This window comes from Poecilia mexicana, unplaced genomic scaffold, assembly GCF_051168715.1.
Source record: "Poecilia mexicana isolate PSO_F unplaced genomic scaffold, ASM5116871v1 scaffold_23, whole genome shotgun sequence".
Classification (NCBI taxonomy): Eukaryota; Metazoa; Chordata; class Actinopteri; order Cyprinodontiformes; family Poeciliidae; genus Poecilia; species Poecilia mexicana.
The window spans coordinates 20,775,847-20,798,522 of NW_028263392.1; the positions used below are offsets into that span (position 1 = coordinate 20,775,847).

At 44.4% G+C, this 22,676-nt stretch overlaps 1 protein-coding gene, 1 long non-coding RNA gene and 1 pseudogene across 2 annotated transcripts; 2 read left to right on the top strand and 1 right to left on the bottom strand.

The window, feature by feature from the left end:
• Window positions 1-4,095: 4,095 nt before the first annotated feature.
• Window positions 4,096-5,593, bottom strand: LOC148152608 (uncharacterized; annotated as a pseudogene).
• Window positions 5,594-13,321: 7,728 nt separating this feature from the next.
• Window positions 13,322-15,233, top strand: LOC148152609 (uncharacterized). Its single transcript, XR_015762186.1, has 3 exons — window positions 13,322-13,836; window positions 14,183-14,295; window positions 14,935-15,233. It is a non-coding gene; the product is annotated as an uncharacterized LOC148152609 (long non-coding RNA).
• A 560-nt stretch (window positions 15,234-15,793) lies between these two features.
• On the top strand, window positions 15,794-22,585 carry ccdc120a (coiled-coil domain containing 120a). The gene is made up of 9 exons (XM_088003142.1): window positions 15,794-16,384; window positions 16,462-16,589; window positions 16,673-16,786; window positions 17,054-17,189; window positions 17,943-17,999; window positions 18,598-18,697; window positions 18,823-19,526; window positions 19,636-19,897; window positions 20,030-22,585. Exons 1-9 carry the CDS (start codon window positions 16,351-16,353, stop codon window positions 20,133-20,135), a joined length of 1,641 nt encoding a protein of 546 aa, XP_087859268.1. The 5' UTR covers window positions 15,794-16,350; the 3' UTR covers window positions 20,136-22,585.
• The last annotated feature ends 91 nt before the right edge of the window (window positions 22,586-22,676 follow it).

Sequence of the window (22,676 nt, forward strand, 5' to 3'; positions counted from 1 at the left end):
GGTTCCGTTAGCACTAAACAACCCGCCCACCAAGTCATCAGTAGAACAGCTGTTTAAATCAGCTAATCAACCACCGCGGTGATCAGGCGAAAACTTATTAATAATCACAATATAGACATTAAGCCTGACAACTAGAGGTGTGCCGATCGATCGGCCACCGATCATAATCAGCCCGATTTCCGTGAAAAAGTGTATGATCGGTGATCGCCGATCACACAAACCGATCATCACCTCCATCTCATTTCCAGCCTGCCTGTGCAGCTGGTCTCCTCTTTCCTTCACTCTGCGCAAACGCAGCAACAAATCCTAAGCGATGTGGATCTATAACCACTGAGTGAATGGGGAAGTTTGCTGCGTGTTGCGGCGGAAAATTGAAGCAGGTCAAAATGCATCAACACAACGAAGCTAATACGACATAAAAACATTGAGATACTTGACGGAGTTTGGCTACATCGAGGCTCACTGCAGTAAAAAAGACATACGGAGGATCAGATAGCAGGTAAAGCAGCGCACAGCTACAAACACTCACCTGGATTAGCATGACGGTCAGAAAGCTAAACAAATAACCTGGAAAATGATTTAAGTCTTCGAGCTGCGATGTCAGACTCTGGTTCTGCTCTCCTGTTGAACCGCTGCTACGCTACAGGTAGTAATATCTGACAGACGGAGCTTCGCTTCTGCTCCACCTGGTAGTGACTCTCACACCGAACCTGCTTAAAGCTGCAGCATCTTAACCTAAAAATACATTTTACATAGTATTAAAACATGAGACAGATAATCTGAGAAAATAATCGATAATCTGAGAAAATAATCGATCTCCTCCCTGATCTGCATAATTACTCCTCTCAGTCAGAATCAGCCAATCAGAGCTAGCAGTAACCAGCTAGCCGCCATGCTAACAGGAAGTTTTCATTCAGTAACTCTGGATTGTTTATTGTAATGGATCCTGTTTTTGCCTTTGAATGTTAAGTTTTATACTTGAACTTTTTGGCAATGTTGAGAGGTTTTATTTTGGCTCTTTGCATTATTTAGCCTCTTCAGAGCCTCCATATGTTTTCAGTCTGTTAAAGGTAGTATTATTGATACCAGTACAATTTGCACAATGCCTGTTCAGTTTTTTCTTGGAAAAAGTTATTAAAAACAAGTTTTTGTCTAAATTAAGGTGAGTTCATGGTTCCTTTTTCCACATAATGTAACCGGTAGTGTTTATGATTAAAAAATAATAATAATTATGTGATCGGCTCCTGCCGGCTCCTGTTTAGATTATAAATGGATTAACACAACGTTGCATTCTCTTTAGTTTTCTCTGGTCTGTAATGGTTGCTATGGTTGCCCATAGTAAATGTCTTGGTTCCATACATACTACACAATCTTGCTTGACTAATTTATAAGCCTGATCTACCATTAATAATAAGAATAATAAAATAATAAGCAGTTATTATTTGGTCCAGGCTGAAAACATAAAATGAAAATAAAAAAACAACATTTTTATTCGCCATTTCAGTAATGTTTAAGTTCGTTCGGCTCCTAAGGATGCTCCAGGGTTGTGGACAATCTTCACCAGTTTTGAGACGGTCAAACTATTTGGTTTAGCCCCCTTTGCAACCTGGCCTTTGCCCTGTAGGTCAGTGAGCCTCCGGAACTTATTCTTTCTTTCTTTTTTTTTTTTACTTTTGAGCTGAAATGACCCTTCTGCTATTTTTATGGCTGTGGGAGTAGTCAGCAGCACCTGGTACGGCCCGTCCCACTTAGGAAAATACGCCGAGATGAGAGTATAGGCCAAAATAGTTTGTTTTTGTTTATTTAAGTTAGCTTCTCATATAATCAGCTTAAGTAGCTTCCTCATCTATTTACCATTGATTATTAAACTGTGACAATCTATACAGTCTTCCAAATAATGTTTAAAAAGGTGTATGTTTTGATGTACTTGTAATGTTAATGTATAATTTTACCAAGTCTAAACATTGCGTCCAGGGCCTACTAGTTCCTCCAAAACATGTTTTAATCTGCTTTTCACAGTACCATTTGTTCTTTCCACCAACCCTGCACTCTAAGGATGATAAGCACAGTAGTTTTTCAATGTCATTCCCAAGTGAGTAGCCATATTTTGTATCACTTGTCACTGTAAACAGTCTGTGGAATGTTGTTTTACGCAGATTAAACAAGTTCTACAAAAAATTTTCGAATGAGAAATAAATCTATAAGTAGTATAATACTGATGTACTTGTCCGACCATTCCCCCTGTCGAGACATGTTACACACCATGGCTCGATATTGCAGCCCATTTATATAGATTTTTTGGTAAAATAGACTTATTGTCAGAGCTTTTATAGATATCATTTATTATTGTTGCTCCTTTCTTCGTCCATAATTCTTTTTCATTATGTGGACTTGCTTGTTGCATTTCACGTAGAAGTTTTGATCACAAGATTGAACTGTCTTCTAAATGCAACACTGTTACTTTCCCTGCCGCTGCTGGTTTTGCCATCTTATCAGCGACCGCATTCCCCAGGGACACTATGTCTGTCCCTGCAGTGTGTGCCGCACATTTGCAGATTGGTAGTTGTTTTGGGAGTTGTACAGCTTCAAGTAATTCTTTCAGCAATTCTGCATGTGTCACTGGCTTTCCTGTAAATGTTACCATACCTCTATTTTTCCAATATTGTGCAAAGGTATGAACAGTTGCAAACGCATACTGACTGTCAGTATAAATCGTTACTGTTTTATCCTTCATAAGTTTACAAGCTGTGGTAAGAGCGATTAGTTCTGCTGCTTGTGCCGAGTAATGTGAGGGGAGCTTTTCAGCTTTCAGCACAGTCTTAACAGTTACCACTGTATACCCAGTTTGATTTTTTCCTAATTCGTCTTTCTTTGAGGAACCATCTACAAAAAGTATTTCACCTTTCTCTTATGGTAAATCTTTTAGATCACTTCTACTTCTAGCTGGTTGTTCTGCTAAAAAGGTGATAAAAAGGTCATATTTGTTTGTAACAATAGCGCTGATACCGCGTGTGGTACTCTTAGTGGTAATGGATGAAATAGTACAATAGGAGCGCTAACTTCAACAGCCATGGAAGCAGCAATAACAGCCCTCACACAGTGAGGCAACGCACACGCCACACTATCTAGTTTAGAGGAGTAATATGCGACCGGTCTCATTTTATCACCATGTTGTTGTGCCAGTACCGAGGTTATAAAATGACCTTTGCAATCCACCATCTGAACAAAAGGTTGTTGATAATTTGGTAAAGCTAGGGCAGAGGTTGACACAAGGGCCTGCTTTACATTTTGAGATTTTCACTATACATTAATTTCTGTAAAGGTGCCACAATTTCCGCATAATCAGGCACCAATTTATATTATATTATTGTTATCACCTCATTTCCCTTTCCCCCCCCTTTTAACACATGACATCGCCCATGTGTCACAATCAGTTAAGCTTCTAATAAAGTGTTTGGGAGGACAGGTGAACTCATAGGTTCACTATAGAAGATATTTTAGCAGACACGTCTTTTAATTGCAGGATTATATTTTGGTTATTCTTTGTTAAATTCAGCAGCTTTCAACATTTCTATCGAATTCCTCTAGAATAAAAATGTCCATCTTTAAATTAACCAAATCTCAAATCCTGTAATCCAAGATTTTTCTTTTTGAATTTGACTATAAATCAAATCTAGATTAAAATGTTTTAGACTGAAATCTAGAAAGTGTTGCTGTCATTCACAATCGTCAATTTTTAGTAGCCATTCATATCAGGTTGCTTAAAATCTCAGACTTTCACTTAACCTTGCATTTCAGACAAGTTAACAACGTAAGTTTTTTATAACCAGTATTAAATGGTCAATAGTTTCATCCGTTACTCAATTTTGTAGTAACATTTCTCTCTTCTCATAATAATTGTCATTCATCCAATATGAAAAATCCCACAAAAACAATCAATTTGTAGATTCTTTATAGAATTAAACTCTAAATCAAATTCTTGAGTTAAATTCAATTATCAATTATTTTCAACACTTAGAGGTGTTTAATTTATTTCCACAGTAGTATACTTAAAATGAATTATTTGTCACTTGTGAGGTTTAAACCTAATTTTGGTAACGTTAAAATATATATATATATATTTTTATGCACCGGTATCGCACAGAAATTCAATTTCTTTTATGATTCTACTTAACGTATCCCAAGCTGCACACATGTCCACCATTTCATCAATTTGGTGTGGTGGTTTGTCTTTTCGGGGTGTGATAAACTCTGATCATGCTGAGGATTACTCCTGTTTGAGGTCTCCTCACTCCACCACCCCTCCTGTTGTCCCGTGCAGCATTCTTTGAAGGGCAGTTTCTTGCCCAGTGGCCTGTACCGCCACAAATCCAGCAGCCATTTGGACTGCGTGGATTTTGTGGGGTATTATTCTTGGGTTGTCGCCTATTGCGACCTCCTCTGTCTCTGCTTTTTCCACGGCCTTTCATCGGTCCGTTGGAAAAGGCAGAGGTTCCTAAACCTCCAAATTCATCCAGCTGAAAAACATCCAATCCTTGGTTAGGTTTTTCAAGGATTTTTTCAGCATGAATTGCCCACGTGGTTAATTGTGAGACAGGGACAGTTTCAATTTCAACCAGGTGTTTTCTTATCCATCTCCCAATTTCAGGGCGAAAGCCCGTCAGCAAAGCATTTTTCAGTTGCTGCTGATATGCACTGGTGTCATCTTCATTAAAAGTTATCCCACTATGCATTTTAAACTTTTTTCAAAACGCAAACGGAAATCATGTACTTTTTCTCCAGCTATTTGTTTTATCCCTGCCAAGTGGCGGTAATTTGCTTTTTTGCGAAAATTTCTTTTGACTCTTTCACATAATGGATCCCATTGTACTTTGAATGCTTCACTCAGTTCTGGATTAGCTCCCATAGGGTATTTTATTGGGCCTAATCTACCATTTTGATCAGTTATTTTTCCCGTATAATTCCCTCTTACTTTTGCCCAGTCTTTCCCTAGTGAGAGCATTGCAGCTTCCCCTGCTTCTGTCCCATTTAATCTATAGGAATGAATTAAGCCAGTCATGTCTTCTACCCATATATCGGGATCCTCTGCTGCAGGTGTTATTCCTTCCACAGCCTTCCTGGCTTCTTCTAAGGTCCAGGGTCTGAAAACATATAAGTCTGGGGCCCCTTCGTCTAATGAGGGGTACAGTCGTGCTGCTGAGACCGCAGCAGCTGATACTGGGGCAGACTGAGCTGCTGCAGCGGCGGGGGGAGGGGTGGCTGCAGGAGCTTGCGCTCCCAGCACCGTTACAGCATTCCGTGTGCTTTCTTTTGTTCTTACAAATAAGTTCTCGGATTCTTTTAACCATAATTTAGCACAACTCAACTCCTCCTCCTTTTTCGCCTTTTTTCTTCCTCTTTTTTCCATTACACTGTTCTCCAAAGTTTTTACTACAATTTGCCATTGTTCAAATTTTAATTTCCCCTCTACTCCATATTTCTTCTTCCATTTTGTCATGTATACAGTGCTACCAGGAAATCTGGACAGCATGTACTTCTCATCCTCTTCGGAACCCTCAGCGAGTGAGGAATTACAAGAATTCGTGTTTCCCATTATTTAAAGTACTTGCAATTATAATTTGAAAAATTATTAATTTATTTACCTTTGGTTTGCTATTTTAGCTTCAAAAATTTATTTATTTAAATTTGGTCCAGGTTCGTTGACTCCTAGGGAGTCCTATGAACTGGAGTTTGTTTCAGTAGGCCAGCAATTAAAAATACCTTGTTGTGGTATTCTCCACTTCAACTCTTTCGAGTGGGAAAATCTTGCCTATTGCATCCACAAGAGGTTTGCTGCTTACAACCCTACTGCGTTATATGAGGTAAAATACCGAGTGGTATTTAAACCTCCAATCACTCTCACTTTCACACTTTTGTCACGGAATTTAAGCGCCTGTCGTCGCCGGACTCCGCAGTCCGTTTAACACGGGTATACCAGGCCCCGCCACCGAACAGGACAAGGTCTCCAACCTTGCACAGCACCAGGCTCCGTCCGCCTGTTACACGAAGACTTTGCGCTAGGACTTTCGCTATCCTACGCGGATTTTGTGCATTAATTTGTTACCTGTTAGAGTCTAGAATTTACAGGGTTTTATATACGCGCAATGACCCCCAGTCACTCGCCACTTTTAACCAAGAATCACTCACCCCTGTTGTCTTTCCTTGGAGTCTCGTCAACCTTCAGATCCCAGCAGGCAGGCAGAGTGTCAGCCCTTGAACAGGTTCTGAAAAGCTTCCACTAGGAAGCTTGCCGTGCACGGTCTCTACTGGCATCTGCCTTACCCGCTGGAATCCTTCCGGTATGTTGAGCTCCGGCTCGAAGGACCAAATTATGTCAGGGTTGACACCTATTAAACACAGCACATAACACAGGAAAGACAAGAGAAAGTTAGATTCTGAATACTCGCGAGGAGAACAGACAGAGATGTGCTTTCAGTTACAAATCTCCTACTGCTCTGAAGCACATTTGCCTGCCCCTCTCTTTTTATTGTCTTTAGGATCCCTAATCACAGAGAGCGCTGTAACTCTAAAGGGGAGGGGAAAAGACACTTCATCACACAGTCACAGCGCCAAGATTATCGCTAACTAACAACACAATCCATCTCGCACTAGCTTATCCAGTTCCTGACCCAGGATCAAGCAGTATAAGTTGTACATCTTCACGGCGATGGTTTTATAGCTATCTAAGAGGTCAAAGCAGGCCGTTCTCTGAAGAGCTTCTGTCACTGCTCTTCTTCAGAGAGGCCTCCTCTGAGGAAGGAAGCAGAGTGATTAACAATACAGAAACATTCCTTAAAACATATGACTAAACTAAATAAGTAAGAATACATAAACTAAGAACATAATAAAGATATACCAAATAGTTGATAATAATACAATTTACCTAACAGGTGGCAACAGGGGTGGCAAGGCTCTCGTTTGGGGTTAGACCAGCAGACCCGGCCCTGCTTGTTAACAAGAATTTTGTTATCTATGTTCAAAGTGGGTAATACTGGTTACGTTTACCTTAGTAACATTTTTTGGGAAATTTTTTTTATAAGAATAGTTTTAATGCACTGCACTTTTTTTCTCTTACTTGACTAATATTATTTATACTCTGATTTGATTAGACTAATTTTGCACAAACAAATAGACTCCAGAGATTGGAAACATTAGATTTCTGTAACATATGAGCTAATGTTTATGAAAATTTGAGTATAATTACATAGCATTTTATATGTCATTGTTTATATCTTTACTGTTTATTGTGCATTAATAAACTTGGTTATTTTATTTGAAAAGTTACATAAAGGATTGTTTATGTATTAAATATTACAGTAAAAGCTTGTTTTACGTTAATATAATCTGCCCCCCAAAATAAGCCAATGCCCCCCTGATAAACTCTTCTGGAGCCGGGGCGTGCACAGTGCGCTGCACAACCGATGCGGACGCGAAGAATTAAACTGAACTCATCCAGCGGTTTTAACAAATGGAGCTGAAGACGTTACCCTCTGGACCCAGGACAGCTGCTGACCTAACATCTGTCCATTTCGGAGAACCGAAACCACACAGAAAGATCCTGGTAAAAGCGCGAAGCGGACCACACAGGGTAAAAAACTCACAGTTCAGTTGATCGCTTTGGTCAGACAGATCAACTGACTGATGAACCAGCGCAGATTTCTCTGCAGATGCAACCAGGAGGAATTTGTGAAGCTGTGCGTTCAGATCCCAGCAGGGGAAGTGCTGATGATCTAAGTGGAGTCATTTAATTTAATTTATTATAAGTCATTGCCTCAGTTGGTGGTTTTGTTACTATGGAGAAAAAGTTAGATGTGTTCATCTTTATGCGTGATGGGATCTGGATTCACGGTTCAACTAGGTGAATATGAACTTGTGCAAGGAGGCCTCTGAGACAGTCCAGCACATAACAGCAGGGTGCAAGATGCTGGCAGGGAAAGCATACATGGAACGACATAACCAAGTGGCGGGCATAGTGTACAGGAACATCTGTGCAGAATATGGACTGGAAGCCCCGAGATCAAAGTGGGGGACACCCCCAAAGGTGGTGGAGAATGACCGAGCTAAGATCCTGTGGGACTTCCAGATCCAGACAGACAAGATGGTAATGGCGAACCAACCGGACATTGTGGTGGTGGATAAAGAACAGAGGAAAGCCGTTGTGGTGGATGTAGCAATACCAAGTGACCACAACATCAGGAAAAAGGAGCATGAGAAACTGGAGAAATACCAGGGCCTCAGAGAGGAACTGGAGAAGGCCTGGAAGGTGAAGACCACAGTGGTGCCTGTGGTCATCGGGGCCCTCGGGGCAGTCACCCCCAAACTGGAGCAGTGCTGTAAATCTCATAACACTAGTAAAATAGTTTACTTCATAATCATAATCTGGTGGGGTGGTCAGTGATGTCGGAGCTCCGCAGGGAACTGTGCTCTCTCCTTTTCTCTTTACTCTGTACACCACTGATTTTCAGTACAATTCTGAGTCATGTCATCTACAGAAGTTTTCTGATGACTCGGCGATTGTCGGGTGTGTGAGAGGTGGAAAGGAGGGGGAGTACAGGACACTGGTGGACAGCTTTGTGGAGTGGTCTGACAGGAATCACCTGAGGCTTAACATCATGAAGACCAGAGAGATGGTGATCGACTTCAGGAGGAGGAAGACGCCTTCACAGCCACTGAGGATTAAGGGAGAGGTGGTGGAGGAGGTGGAGGACTATAAATATTTGGGAGTGGTGATCGGCAACAGACTGGACTGGACATCCAATACTGATGCTGTGTACAAGAAGGGGATGAGCAGACTCTATTTCCTAAGGACGCTTAGATCCTTTAATGTGTGCAGCAAGATGTTGGAGATGTTATACAACAGCATTGTTGCTGGTGCCATTTTCTTTGCTGTTGTGTGTTGGGGTAGCAGCATCAGAGCCAGCGACTCTAAAAGACTGAATGGGGTCATCAGGAAAGCTGGCTCTGTAATGGGTCTGCAATTGGAGACCCTGGAAAATGTGGTGGAGAGGAGAACGTTGAAGAAGCTGTTGTCTATTATGGCCAACAAGCTGCACCCTCTCCATCACACAGTTGACAGACAGAGGAGCACTTTCTCACACAGACTGCTTCAGCTCCGTTGTCGCAGGGACAGATACAGGAAATCTTTCCTGCCACAGGCTATCACTTTATATAACAAACGTTAAGTTACCTTTGTACATATCTGCTCATTAATCGATAATTTACAGATTGTTTACAAAGCACTATTGTACAGACTGTACAGATTATTAATTTTCACTGTTCATACTGTACAGAATCTTACATCTTACATTTTATATTTTATGCATTTATCTTATTTTTATTTTTCATATTGTAATTGATCTGTGTGTATGTGTATGCTGCAACTGCACAGTAATTTCCCAGTTGGGATGAATATAGTACTTCTATCTATCTATCTATCTATGTAATAACCTCGATGTCCACTGATAAAACTCGGACTACGCTACATAAACAATATAAGCCCGACCTAAACAAGCTTGACCCACTTAAATGAACTCAACAGAAACTGAACATGAGTACACCCGGACAAAATCATAGCAAATTAAATTATGACACAACACTAACAAAGCGAATTTAGACACTCACCATAATGGAAATGTCTGGAGCAAACTTGTAGGTATCTGGGGATGTTGGAGAAGGTAATATCAGGATGTCTCACCGCTGATACCAGGACATTTGTCTCCTTTTCGTTAGCTCCGATAGCTTAGCCTCCTCGCAATGTTTTCAAGCAGGGAAATAGTGAAACGAAAGACCTTTTTCCATCTTTTTAATTTTTCGGTCGTGTGATTGGACATTACACCCAATGACGCATCAAGTTTGTCCCATAACTAAAATATCTGTGAGACAGTCGTTTTTGTAGGTGGCAACAAAGATGGCGCTGATACCCTCCGACTAGAGCAGTGACGTCACGTTCCGAAGCTCAATATCCAAACTCGGGTCTCCTTTATTCCCCTTGTTTGTCTGAAGTGTCCAGCAGGTGGCACTGTGCAGTAAGTGAGCTTCTTAATATTCTTAGCGTTAAGCCGCATATCTGCCGTCATTTCTGCGGAACAGCCGTTGGTTCCAATATGAAGCTGTAAAGATAACAGTAAAAAAATGTCATAACTTGGTAACCTGACCTGGGAATAAACAGTAATAAATGTTAGTAGACAAATAATATGTATAAGCGTTGTACTGTAAACCTTACTGGTCGATTTTCCTTTTTTTATAGCAATGACGTTTTATTTTTGATTAATTTGTGTGAGCAGTGAGATCCATTGTAATCGTTAATGGAGATTTCACGGCTCTGTGATCTATTTGACAAGCTGTTGTCTTTTCTGGTGTCAAAGTTTTATTTGTAATTCACAAATTAGAGGAATTGTTTTATATATATATATATATATATATATATATATATATATATATATATATAAGGTGTTTGAATTAATTGTTTTAATAACACATTTCACAAGTTTTTGTTTTGTTTATGCTAAATCAAACCAAAATTAATGCTGTTCCGTCTGAGGTCAGTCAGGAAACAAAACAAAAAGTTAAGTCAGAAAAATGTTAAAGTCAGCGCACATATCCTTTGTCTCAATGGGTTTTCTATTTTTTTTAAATGAAGAGTTCTGATATATTGTTTGAATTTCTATTTAAAGGCTGAAAAGCAAGGTTTCTGATTTGAGAATTTAGATTTATGTATATGATATTTTCCTAATAAAATTAGGTTGGTAATTTAAAAAAGTGAGGGGAAAGTCATCAAGAATTTTCTGGGAAATAAACGAACAAACTAATCAAGGTGGTTGTGAGTCTCATTCAGCTCAGCCTGTGACGTATGAACCGTGTTTGGGCCTTTTGGTTCTGGTCAGAGCCAAGCAGCTTCAGTCGGAACAATTCTGTTTCACAGCCAGCAGGGGGCAGCAGAGTCCGTCATGTTTATGCTGTTTGGCGCAACAGCCAATCAGGATACAGCAGGGGCGGGACTAGGAGTTTACCTTTAGAGGCCGTGACCCCCAGGGCGCAGCAAACAAATAAAAGAAAAACAACAATAATAAAACAGCTTAGTGGTGAGACTCAGTGACAGAACCCAACCAGAACCCGACTCAAATGGACCGAGCTCGGTGCTGGAACAGAGATGGAAACAGAAAGTTTTTTGTTGGTTCTGTTAATCCAGACCCAGATAGCACATGATGTTAAATCAACGTTGAAAAATAGTTAGAATCGTTGATTTTTGGTTGAAGACGACAAATGACAGTTGATCAACCATCAAACAACCATCCACCTCTAGCCAAGTAACCAATGTTGAAACTGTGTCATTGAATCAATGTTGTTTTGTGGTTGAAATCTAATGACTGAAATGCTGATGTCTGATCAACATCTGATCAATATTGAATCAATGTCAGATGTATTCCCTCACCCCTTCCCCTCCTCTCCTCCTCATCAGAGCTCTGGGTCAGAGCATTTTATTACTGAGCGGGGGTTATCACATTTAAATTAACCACTGCAGAGGATAGTCGGTGGTGATTCCTTTCTGTGCATTTTTTTACTTGTTCATAACAATTCTCACTGACTGTGTGTGTGTGATATATTGACACAAAAACATCTACAACTTCTAAAAGGAGTGGAGCGGTCCACCCCCACCGTTTACATGAGTGGGATAACCCAAACACACAGCCACTTCACTGTTGGCTTGTTGGAAAATATGTTAATTCAATGTTGAATTATCATCACAAAGGTTGCATGTTTGGTTGAGGTCGACAACTGATGGTGGATCAACTATAAAACAACCATTCAATTCTAGCCAATTAACATTCATTGATTGAAATGCCACATCGAATCCAGTGTTTTTCAGCACCGGCACCAGGCACACTGCCCTGCAAGTTTTAGCCATTTCCCTAATTCAGCACACATGATTTTAATTAACATTTGATTAACAAGGTTTTGCTGAACTGAAAGCATGCAGGTCAGTTTGCCTTGAGGATAAGGTTTGGGGAAAAACTAGTAATCAAAGTGTTCAGGTGTTTTTTGCACCCCTCACCACCGCCTGCCATTCAAACGCCCAACCCCCTTCCCTCCAAAAACACACACACACCTCTTTCCCCCCACCTGGGCCCATCTACCCCTCAATCGGGTGAAACTTTAATTTTAAGTGAGGGTTTTTCATTTTTCACATTTTAAAGGATTGTTTTGGCTAGTGGCCTTTATTTGATAGTTAATTGACAGGAAGGTGGGTAATGAGAGAGGGGGGGTAATGCAGCAAAGGTTGCCAAGGTCAGGAATTGAACCTGTGACAGCTGTGTTGAGGACTGAGTCCTTGATTGTGGTTTGTGCTTAACCCCTGCGCCACCACAGCACAACCCCTTTTAGGTGAGGGTTAATCACGTTTTAACTTAAGCACTATGTGTTGACAACACTGAGTTGTGATTCCGTTCTGCACCCAGATTCACTAGCGGAACAAGTCAGCGTTGGGCCGGGGGGCGGGGCTAATTACCGGACCCCTAACGAATCACCAGGCCCCTGACGTTTATCGCCTGCGCTACCAGAAACTGTTGAGCGAGGGGCGGGGAGGTTGGTCTGCGTTTTTTGGTTGATCCTTACCCAGGAAACACATCGGCTAAACCGTGAGTGAAACGGTCACTGGGACTGACTAGTATATATTCCATTGAGGGAAAGTAACTTTAACATTAAATAGACCTTTCTCAACAGGTGGTAGACTTTCTCAGTCTATAATCAGATATTTAAGCCCCCCCCCATAGCTCTGCGCCTGCCCAGATTGCACATGATGGCAATTCAACATTGAATTAACATCTTTTGCCAACAAGCCAACAGCGAAGTGGCTGTGTGTTTGGGACATCCCACTCATGTAAATGGTGGGGGTGGACCGCTCCACTCCTTACTCCTTGTAGTAAGTTGTAGATGTTTTTGTGTCAATATATCACACTCAAATGGTCAGTAGGACTTTGTTATGAAAAAGAAAGAAAATGTACAGAAATGAATCTTCACCCACTATCCTTTACAGAGGTTAATTTAGAATGTAATACCCCCCACTCACTAATAAAATGCTCTGACCCAGAGCTCTGATGAGGAGGAGAGGAGGGGGAGGGGTGTGGCAAAAGAGCTGACATTGATTCAACATTGATTCAACATTGATCAGTCGTTGATCAGACATTAGCATTTCATTCATTAGATTTCAACCACAAAACAACATTGACTCAATGACACAGTTTCAACATTGGTTACTTGGCTGGAGGTGGATGGTTGTTTGATGGTTGATCAACCGTCAGTTGTTGACCTCAACCAAAAATCAACCATTCTGACTATAATTCAACGTTTATTTACCGTTGTGTGCAATCTGGGCAGTTTGTTGCAGCCCTCATCACCTCCTCATCTCCCCCTACTCCCTCCCAAACCTCCCCCACCCAGCCGCTCCTCCCAACCTTCTCCTCTTTACCCCCTCTCATCCCTTCTTCCCTCCCCCTCCTTGAGCTCTGGGTCAGAACATTTTATTACTAGGTGGGGGTTAATCATGTTTCAAATTAAGGACTACATGTTGAGAACAGTGGGTTGTGATTCCTTTCTGTACATTTTCTTACTTGTCTGTAAATATTATTACTGACTGTGCATAATGTGTTGACACAAAAACATCTACAAGTCTGTACTAGGAGTTGTACAGTCCACCTCCCCAATTTTACACTTGTGGTTTGTCCCAACCAAACAGCCACTTTGCTGCTGGCTTGTTTGCTACCGGCTTCTGAATTGAATTCTCCGCTGAGCACTTTTATGGTAAGTTTTTCAATATTACTTTGATCTTAAATGTGTTTATTGAAAAATAAGGGCATTGTTTTGTGCCCATAGTAATCCTGGTTATTTTGGGGCAAAACGGATATTTTTAATAATTGAGGTCATGTCTCCTTTTGTATTATTTTCATCCTACCCACCACTCCAGGCCTAAGTATGAAATCCTGTGAGATTTTGTGGGATTTGAGTTTTTAAAATAGGGCGGGGCCTATTGTTTGGTCTGGGAGAGCATGTGGTGGACAAGGAAGTGTAAGGCTGGCTGGTCCAGGTGGGCTTTAAATTGTTGTGATAGTAATCACTTGTTTTTAACTTTTTATTACGATGTGCTTAGGGACGTGCTTAAATGAGCCTCTGTACCAGAACAGCTGAGTTGGATGATTACATGACCGTCTGCAGCCATCAAGAAGTGCAGAAGGTTGTTAATCATCCACAGATTCAATCCAGGTGAGGCAGAAGGGAAACACTTAACATGTAAGGCAGGTGAAACACTGAACTAAACCTGCTAATGACTGATTCAGTCTGTTGATCCTTGGATTGGTAACTGGTTAAATTGAACTGGACTATTGTTACTTGTGTGGGATCTTTATTAGCATATAGACACTTTTTAAGGAATTTAATCAACTTATTTGGAAATATTTGTAGTTGATGGAAGATTGAACCAGCTATTTGATGGAAGTTTATTCTGTATAAATTATAATTTTTCCAACTACACTATAAATCACCTTTTGTTCTATTTATTTGTCTCTGGTGTGTTAAATAAACCTGATCCTCCCTGAGTTTTATTGTTAGGTTTTCTGATAAACAGCCCTTTATTTTAAATATTGATTTAATATCAATATCATAAATCCTACACTATACTGCAGCTTGATGGGTAAATGCAGTTGTATATGTAAACATTAAGATAAATATTAATGAGAGATTAAGATATTAATTTAACAGTGAGTGTACATGGGGAACTATATGGTTTGTATTTGTTCTCAGACCTGTAACCAGTACACTGTTTAATCTTTCATTGTGTTTCAGAACTTTTCAAATGTTTATCATATTTCTAACCGGCACCTTCCTCACTTTTATTTTTTTCAGCTGTTGCTCTGCAGTTTGACCGAAAGCTGACTCTTGAGGACTGCAGCAAAACTGTCAAGAAGTGGCTTCATTATGCGCCAGAATGAGAGGAAGACATCGCAAGGAATCAAAGTGACGCCAACCAGAGTCAAACTGGGGTTACCACAACTTGTACTGTTTCCCTACTTCATACAGTACAAAGCTTAACCTCATGGACTCTGTTCTTCTGTGGACAACAGACTGTTGTTTTGACAGTCAAAAAGGAATCAAATATGTTTAAAGATCTGTCCCTCTTTTCTTAAATAAAATGTTAAATCAAACCCATGTTGTCATTTTTAAACTTTTGTACACAGTTTACCCATCATCTGCCAATAATACAGTGTTTAACACCAGTGAAGAAACTTTTAGTGGCATGTTATGATGTAGACCTATCAGACCTAAAATGTACATAAATCCTGAGCTTTCATTCAATATAAAAACAACCCAAATCTGCATGTACATCCACAGTCAAATGAGTGTTGAATCAACATTGATTCAATGTAGAATCAACACAAATCTGCATGCAGATCCACATTCAGATGATGGTTGAATGAACGTTGATATAATGTCAGTTATGGTTGAAACCCTAACGTTGATTCAACATACAAGTCACCGACCACTTTCAATGTTGTTTCAATGTTTCTGGCTGACATTGATTCAGTGTTTCAATCATTCTGTGCTATCTGGGGAACTATCCTGGCTGGTCATGCTGTGGAGCGTTTGGGCCAGATGAAGGTTCTGGTTCTGACCCGTCCAGTGACTCCCAGTGCTGTTCACTCCTCCCTCGCTCTCTCTCTTCCCGTCTCTTTGCCACTTGTTTCCTTCTTCCTGTTTCCTGCTGCCAGCTTCCTGTTCCCAGGCGGCCGGCATAGCAGCAGCAGAACCGGCCCGCCGGGTCACTGGACCGCTTCAGATGGGATCAGCAGCAGAATCTGCTCTTCATGTTGGAGTTTTACTTGTTTTGATTCAACGCCGTTAATCCGGAGCTGTAACTGTCTGCCCAGCAGGAGGCGCTGCAGCAGCAGAACTGGGTCTGACGGGCCGGACCCTCTCTGGTTCTGGTTTTGGTTCTGACCTGGAAGAAGTTTTCTTTGTGTGTTCATGTTACATCTCAGTGAGAAAAATCAGATTTTCTGCCCTAAAACTGTCATAACTCCTGATATTTCTTCTTCTTCTGTGGTTTTGCTCTCAGGTTGAACACCCCCTGCAGGCCACCATGGGAGCCGCAGCAGCTGCCTGAGCGTCTCACCTGTTGGATGGCTGCAGGTGAGAACCACTGGAGGGTCTATGAAGTGGCTCAGCAGGTGAGGAACACCTGGTGGCGCGCCACAGGTGAGCCGGGCTCCGTGGTCAGGACCGGAGTGACGAGGGGGCGGAGTCACATGGGAAGTGCATGCCATGGAGGTCAAAGGTCAACTCATTTTAGCACCTGGTAAGAGAGAATAGTTGGTAAAATATGTCCGTCTTCCCTGCTTCCTGCTTCCTGTCTCACCTGTGTCCTGTGTGCAGAGCCCCTCACCTGTCCAAGCAGGAAGCAAAAAGAGCGAATGGCAGAGCTGCAGGAGAGGAGGCGGAGCCTGCAGGTGCTACTGAGCGCGAGATTGGCCGAGCTGAGGCGAATCTGCCTCCAGGAGGCGGTGAGTGATGTCACAGCAGGAAGTGAAGCCTGATTGGTCCGGCCGCTGTGCACTGAGGTGTGTGCTGTGCTCTGATTGGTTAGGAGCTGACAGGTGCGGTGCCCAGCGACTTCCCTCTGGAGGCGGGCGAGAAGCCGCCCTGCATCCGCAGACGAGCGGCTCCGACCCGCCAGGGGAACAGGAAATGTCGAGTGGAGGTGAGCCGGGTTTCTCATCAGGTTAAGACAGAACCAGCCGATAACCGAACCTCTGACTGGGCCGTGGGACAGAACCGTTTCATTCTGCAGTGACGGGTTCTGATGCATCTGAAGGCTAAGGTTCTGTTGTTCCGGTCCAGAACCAGCAGAACCCAGAGGTGGATCTAGTGTAAAACCAGCTGGGGTCCTGTTTGGAGGTGTAGTCTGGCTCTGATGAAGCAGCGCCCCCTGCTGGTCGGCTGACTTGGTTCTGTTTGTGTGAAACAGGAAGAAGATGGCCAGCGGCCCAAACCCAGAAAGACGCTGTTCAGCGCCGCGTTGAGGAAACACAGCGACTCTGAGAATGGCACACACACTCACACACACCACGGCAAGAGGACGGTGCACCGGGGTTGCCACACAGGTAACACACACTTATATGGACCCGTTGCGGTGTGATGTCACACAGCAGGTCCCGCCCCCAGCTTCCTGTTGCAGGGCTAAAATCCTGGATATAAACAATAACATGCAGCGTCTCTTCATTTCCACACTGTAACCTCGAACCCACAAAATACCGTATTTTCCGGACTATAAGCTGCTACTTTCTTCCTAAGCTTTGAACCATCCGGCTTATATGTGGATTTTTCTTCAACCACCAGGGGGCTCTTTAGCAGGAAGTGAATTTTTCATTTTTTAAATACTGGGATCATTAAGAGAATTTGAAGTACAGATATTAGGATCCAGTAGATGGCAGTAGTGCAACAATAATGGATGCAAGCTGCTGTTGGAATCTAAAGAAGAAGAAGAAAGCGGCCATTTTCATTTAGTTCATGCTAGTAGCAACACGAAGGAGACTTTTCTCTTCAAACTCATAATCAGTTCAGTTAAATCTAAACTTGGCACCTTTTTCTTTTTCAACCGTAATAAATGATATTCAATTGACCTGTTATGACTCAGATGGTGGCTGTCCACCCCTCTGCTGCTGCTGCATCGCTGTGGAAAACCTGGAGATATCTGCGGCTTATAGTCAGGAAAATACAGTATGTTTGTACACCGTGTGGACAAAAGTAAGTCCTCATAATTATCAAAACACACACACACACACACACGCCATTGTTTCTGGAAGGAAGGCCTCTTCCTGCCTTTATCCTGAACCACAGTTTCTGTGTTTTTCCAGAGGATACGGTGAGATCAGAGAGCAGCTCCACGTCAGACTCGGCAGGAAACGACAACGGTAACACACACACACACACACACACACACACGCACACACACACACACACACACACACACGGGCAGGGTTTCTGGTTTCAGGAGAACAAAAACGTCCCGACAGCATCTGATGTTCTGTAAACGTCAGGATGAAATCAGATCAGACTGAAGCAGCTGATGTCACTAGTGGCGCCCCCATGAGGGTAATTTAGGAACTGCCTGACAGGTGACAGTAGATGCACTGGATGCTGGTCCTCCAAGAATCAGTTTAACCAGTTAGTCATCTACCAAACTCCGATGAAAGTGTCGCGTCCTGGTCTGGTGGTCCACGTTGTGTCAGCTCCGGTCCCTCCAGGACTTTTGCGATGCGTCATGGTGACCAGCAGGATGACCTCAGGTTCTGATGTTCTGCAGTGGAAGTAGAACGGCCATGCTAGTTGCTGGTTCTACCATCAACATAGCATCTCAACATCCTCACTATAGGGACGGACCCAGACAGCTTCCAGAACCGGCAGCTGGGATCTCAGAACCACAGAGGCGTGGCCTAAATCTCAGCAGACAGATGGTTGGTAAAGTCCTGGCAGGATTCAGTGCTGATGTGGATGTCTCTGTGTTGACAGACAACGGTGGGTCTCAGTGTCGCCCCCTGCTGGTTTCTGCTGGGTCTCCTGTGGAGGTTTTCAACCAGAACAAAACCAAGAAGTCGTCGGTGCTCAGCAGGTATGCCGGACCTCCATGATCCACTCGGGTGTTCCTGACTGGAAAAACCAGTTTGCCCAGTTAGTTTTATGTTTGGTGCCTGCCAATCAGAAGAGTTTCTCACCACCTGACCTCTGACCTTTCAGGACTGAACACCGTGAGAACACCAAGCCCCCTCCTCTGCCGCCCTCGCAGCCTCCCCCTCCCCCTCCCCGCTCCCAGGACTCCTCCTCCTCCTCCGACGCGGGGCGGGAGGCGGGCTGTCGGGCGTCGCGCCAGAGCAACGGCTCTGACAGCCTCCTGACCCACAGCACCCCCCCGGAGGACGAGGGTGGGGCCCAGCAGGGGGCGCTGCGGCCTAACGGAGCCACTGTTTCCAGGGGAACGAACGCGGCCGGGTCGTTCTGGAGCTCTGAGTCGCTGACGGAACGGCGCGGCAGAAACCACCTCGCGGCCCCGGAGGGGGGGGTCCGCGTCCGAGGGGGGGGCTACAGCGAGGTTCTGCTGGACTACGTCTGGGAGAAGCAGCGGCAGCTGCAGCGCCAGCAGTCGCAGCCCAGCAGGCCGCTCCACAGTGCCGGCTCCGCCCAGCAGCCCGCGGGAGCCCCGCCCATCTACCGCGGTCACCACGGCGACCAACGGAGAGTCACCGTCACCCGCACCAAGTCCTGTGGCCCGTTCCTGCCAGTGCAACAGAACCACGGTGACATCACCCAACAGGCTCCGCCCACCATCCAGCCAGACCCCCACCCCCACCTCCTGCCCCCCCGCCCGCCGCAGCTGCCCCCCCAGCAGGACTCCCAGCTGGAGGAGGCCACCCGAAGCCTCCACAAGGCCCTGGCCCTGGAGGGTAAGGGAACAGCACGGAAACCCCGACTAGCGCCACCTGGTGGATCAAACAAGGTCAGGAACCTTCTACCTGCTCTCAGGTGTGACTTCATCTGATGTGTTCTTCACAGGTCTGAGGGACTGGTACCTGAGGAACACTTTAGGATCCATCCACCAGAACCAGGCCAGTGGAAAGGTCTCGTCAGGTGCCAACTCTAAGCCGAGTGGTGGGGTCAAAGGTCAGACCGGAGGGGTTGATGCCCTGCAGCGAAGACGCACAGCCCACGGAGTCCTCCAGCAGTCGACCTATCAGAGTCATCACTACGCCGCGCCGCATCACAAGCAGACGCTGCCGCACTCCGCCACGTTCCACGGACATCCGCTGCATGGGAGGTAGGGGTCCGCCAACAACTTCATCCCCCACAATGCCTTGCTTTCCAGACCATAAGACTTTTTTATTAGTTTTCTCCACCTCAATGTGAGCTGAAGATGAAACCAGAAGCCATCTCTCCCTCTCTGTGTCAGGTCTGTGGACAGCTCGCTCTACCAGGACTCCTGTCTGTCCCAGAAACAGGAAGTTCCCCTCAGAGACTTGGCGGTGGACCAGCCGTCTCCTGGGACTCTGGTCTGATCACCAGCCAATCAGAGGAAGAGACTTGGACGGAAACCTGCCCTGTTCTCTGGACCTCCTGTGATTGAGTGTTGATGAACCAGTTGACCCAGTTCAGAGACCAGCCAAACACCCAGACGCCCCATGAACCTTAAAGACAGGTTCGCCTCACCAAGACCTTCATCTGACCTGAGAGGGTCTGCTAAGGAAAACCATCTACTCATCAGAGTGTTCAGTGGTCTCTGGAGGAGTCACGAACCTGAACCTGAACCAGAACCAGAACCTGCCTGAACCCAGCAGAGGGCCGATGGTTTACCGCTGTTTGAGAGAACAGTGTCCAACTGGAGTCACTGGTTTGGGTCAAGAAGGAACCCTGCACTGAGGAGCAAGAGTCCCTCACTTCTCAAGGTTCCTGGTCCGGAAAGGTTCCCGTTAGCCGGTTCTCGTATCGCCACAGCTGGACTGTGGAGCGCCAACCGGTCCAAGTTCTGGGTTCCTGGTCCTCAGACTCTGCTCAGACAATCAGACTCTTTCTCAGCCACCAGAGGGGAACCTGTACGCCCCAAAGACAGAGCCTCACCTGCTCTCTGACATCACCAGCTGACATCACCAGCCCTGATCAGCTCAGGTGTCAACCTGTTAAAGCCTCAGGTGAGTCCAGACCGGAAGCATCAGGTAACTTTGCAGTTTGGACTCAGAATCCCTGCACTATGAATCCAGCACCAAGTTTCATCCTCAAACCAGCAAGACTGGACCTGTAACAGGACCGGACCGGCCCGGTTCTGGCCGGCTCAGAGAACTGAGATCCAGGAGAACGAGATCAGGGAATCCGGGTCCAGGAGAAAGTTCTGGTCCTGCAATGACACAGTCCAGATCTCCAACAAGTTAGGAATGTCACCAGAACCTGGAGGAAATCCTGTCCCGTATCCGGACCTCCATCTTCATCAGGACCCAGATCAGGACCTGGGTTCTGGACCCGGACCAGGACCTGGGGTTTGGGCCCGGGTCAACTTCAGGTCATAATCAGGATGCAGGTTTAGTCTGAAGCAATAAAAGGAGCTTCAGGTTTAAAGAGCTTCAGAACAAAAGAACCCAAAAACAATCAGAACGACAATCAGACGATGATGTCACTGCGGTGATTGATTTCATCATCGATTGACTGTTTGGTCTTGTTTTCTACGGATCTGATGTCATCTGATTTTATACAAACTTTTGTTACTGAAATGATGTTTTTTAATGCAGAACATCAGTTTTATTGAGAAGAATCAGTGTTCACACACACCTGTCCTCACACACACCTGTTCTCTTCACACACACCTGTCCTCACACACACCTATTCTCTTCACACACACCTGTCCTCACACACACCTGTTCTCTTCACACACACCTGTCCTCACACACACCTGTTCTCTTCACACACACCTGTCCTCACACACCTGTGCTGTTCCACACCTGGGCCTGTATTCTCAAAGACTCCTGAGACAAAGTAGCTGAGTGGCATTTAATGTAAGTTTAGTTTCATCGTTTTCTTACTCAAGTCTGGATTCATTTCTGTCACTGGAGGCGTTTTTGTTTTTTTTGTCTTTGTTTTGTGTTTTGACCAATCACAGCCAAGCCTGGACCTGTTGATTTATTTTAAAAAAGATAAAAGATACCAAGAGACATTCTAGTTTCATAACAAATCCATTTGACATGAGAGGATGAGTTTATTTTTAGCCTTCGGTTCACCCTCCTCACCAGCAGGTGGCGGCAATGCTCCACTAAGTTATTGGCAACAATCATTGAATAGATGAAGAACCCTAACCCTAGAAAACAGCGTCACGCGTCATGCCTAGCAACGGGGTCAACCATACCTAGCAACGGGTGAACTTCGGAGTTTGAGGATCTTTGTGAATACGGCCGGTACTGTTCTACACCTGCTGTGTTCGCCTCACCTGTCCCTGAGGTTCTGTGTCTGATCCAGTTACTCTGCTGGGTCGCTGCAGCTCAGAGGTCTGAATTTTCTTAACGATGAAACTTTTTTTTGTTAAATATGGATATTAAACCTCAGTCATGAATATGAACAGGAACCGTAAAACAAGCCCCGCCCACTCCTATGGTGCTGCCCTTCTATTGGTTGCAGCCACTCAGGTGTTTGGTTCTGGTCATGTGACCGCAGCTGGACACGCCTCCTTCGCCAGAGCAGAACCTGAGGACCTGAAACTGGTTCTGCTGACAGCCCAGAACCAGCTGGTACCGGTCGGTATCCGCTGGGATTCTGCAGGAGTTCTGATCTGGTCGGGAGAGGGAAGGGGGATCCGGTTCGGTTCTGACGGTGTGTGTGCGCTGCATGTTCTCTGTCCATTCAGAACCTGTTCAGGGACGTGTGTTCTGAAAGCTCCAGAACCGGACCTGGCCGGTACCGTAGCAGCTTCTGTGATGGAGTGAATGTTTTTTGTAGTTTTTGTGTGTAAATAAAACTTGTGAATACGTTTCTGCTCTGCTTCTGTTCATGGACCCAGGAGGTTCGGTTCTGTCCGTTCTCAGCTTTCTGTGCTTCTCACTGAAAGTCCAGTTTGTCTA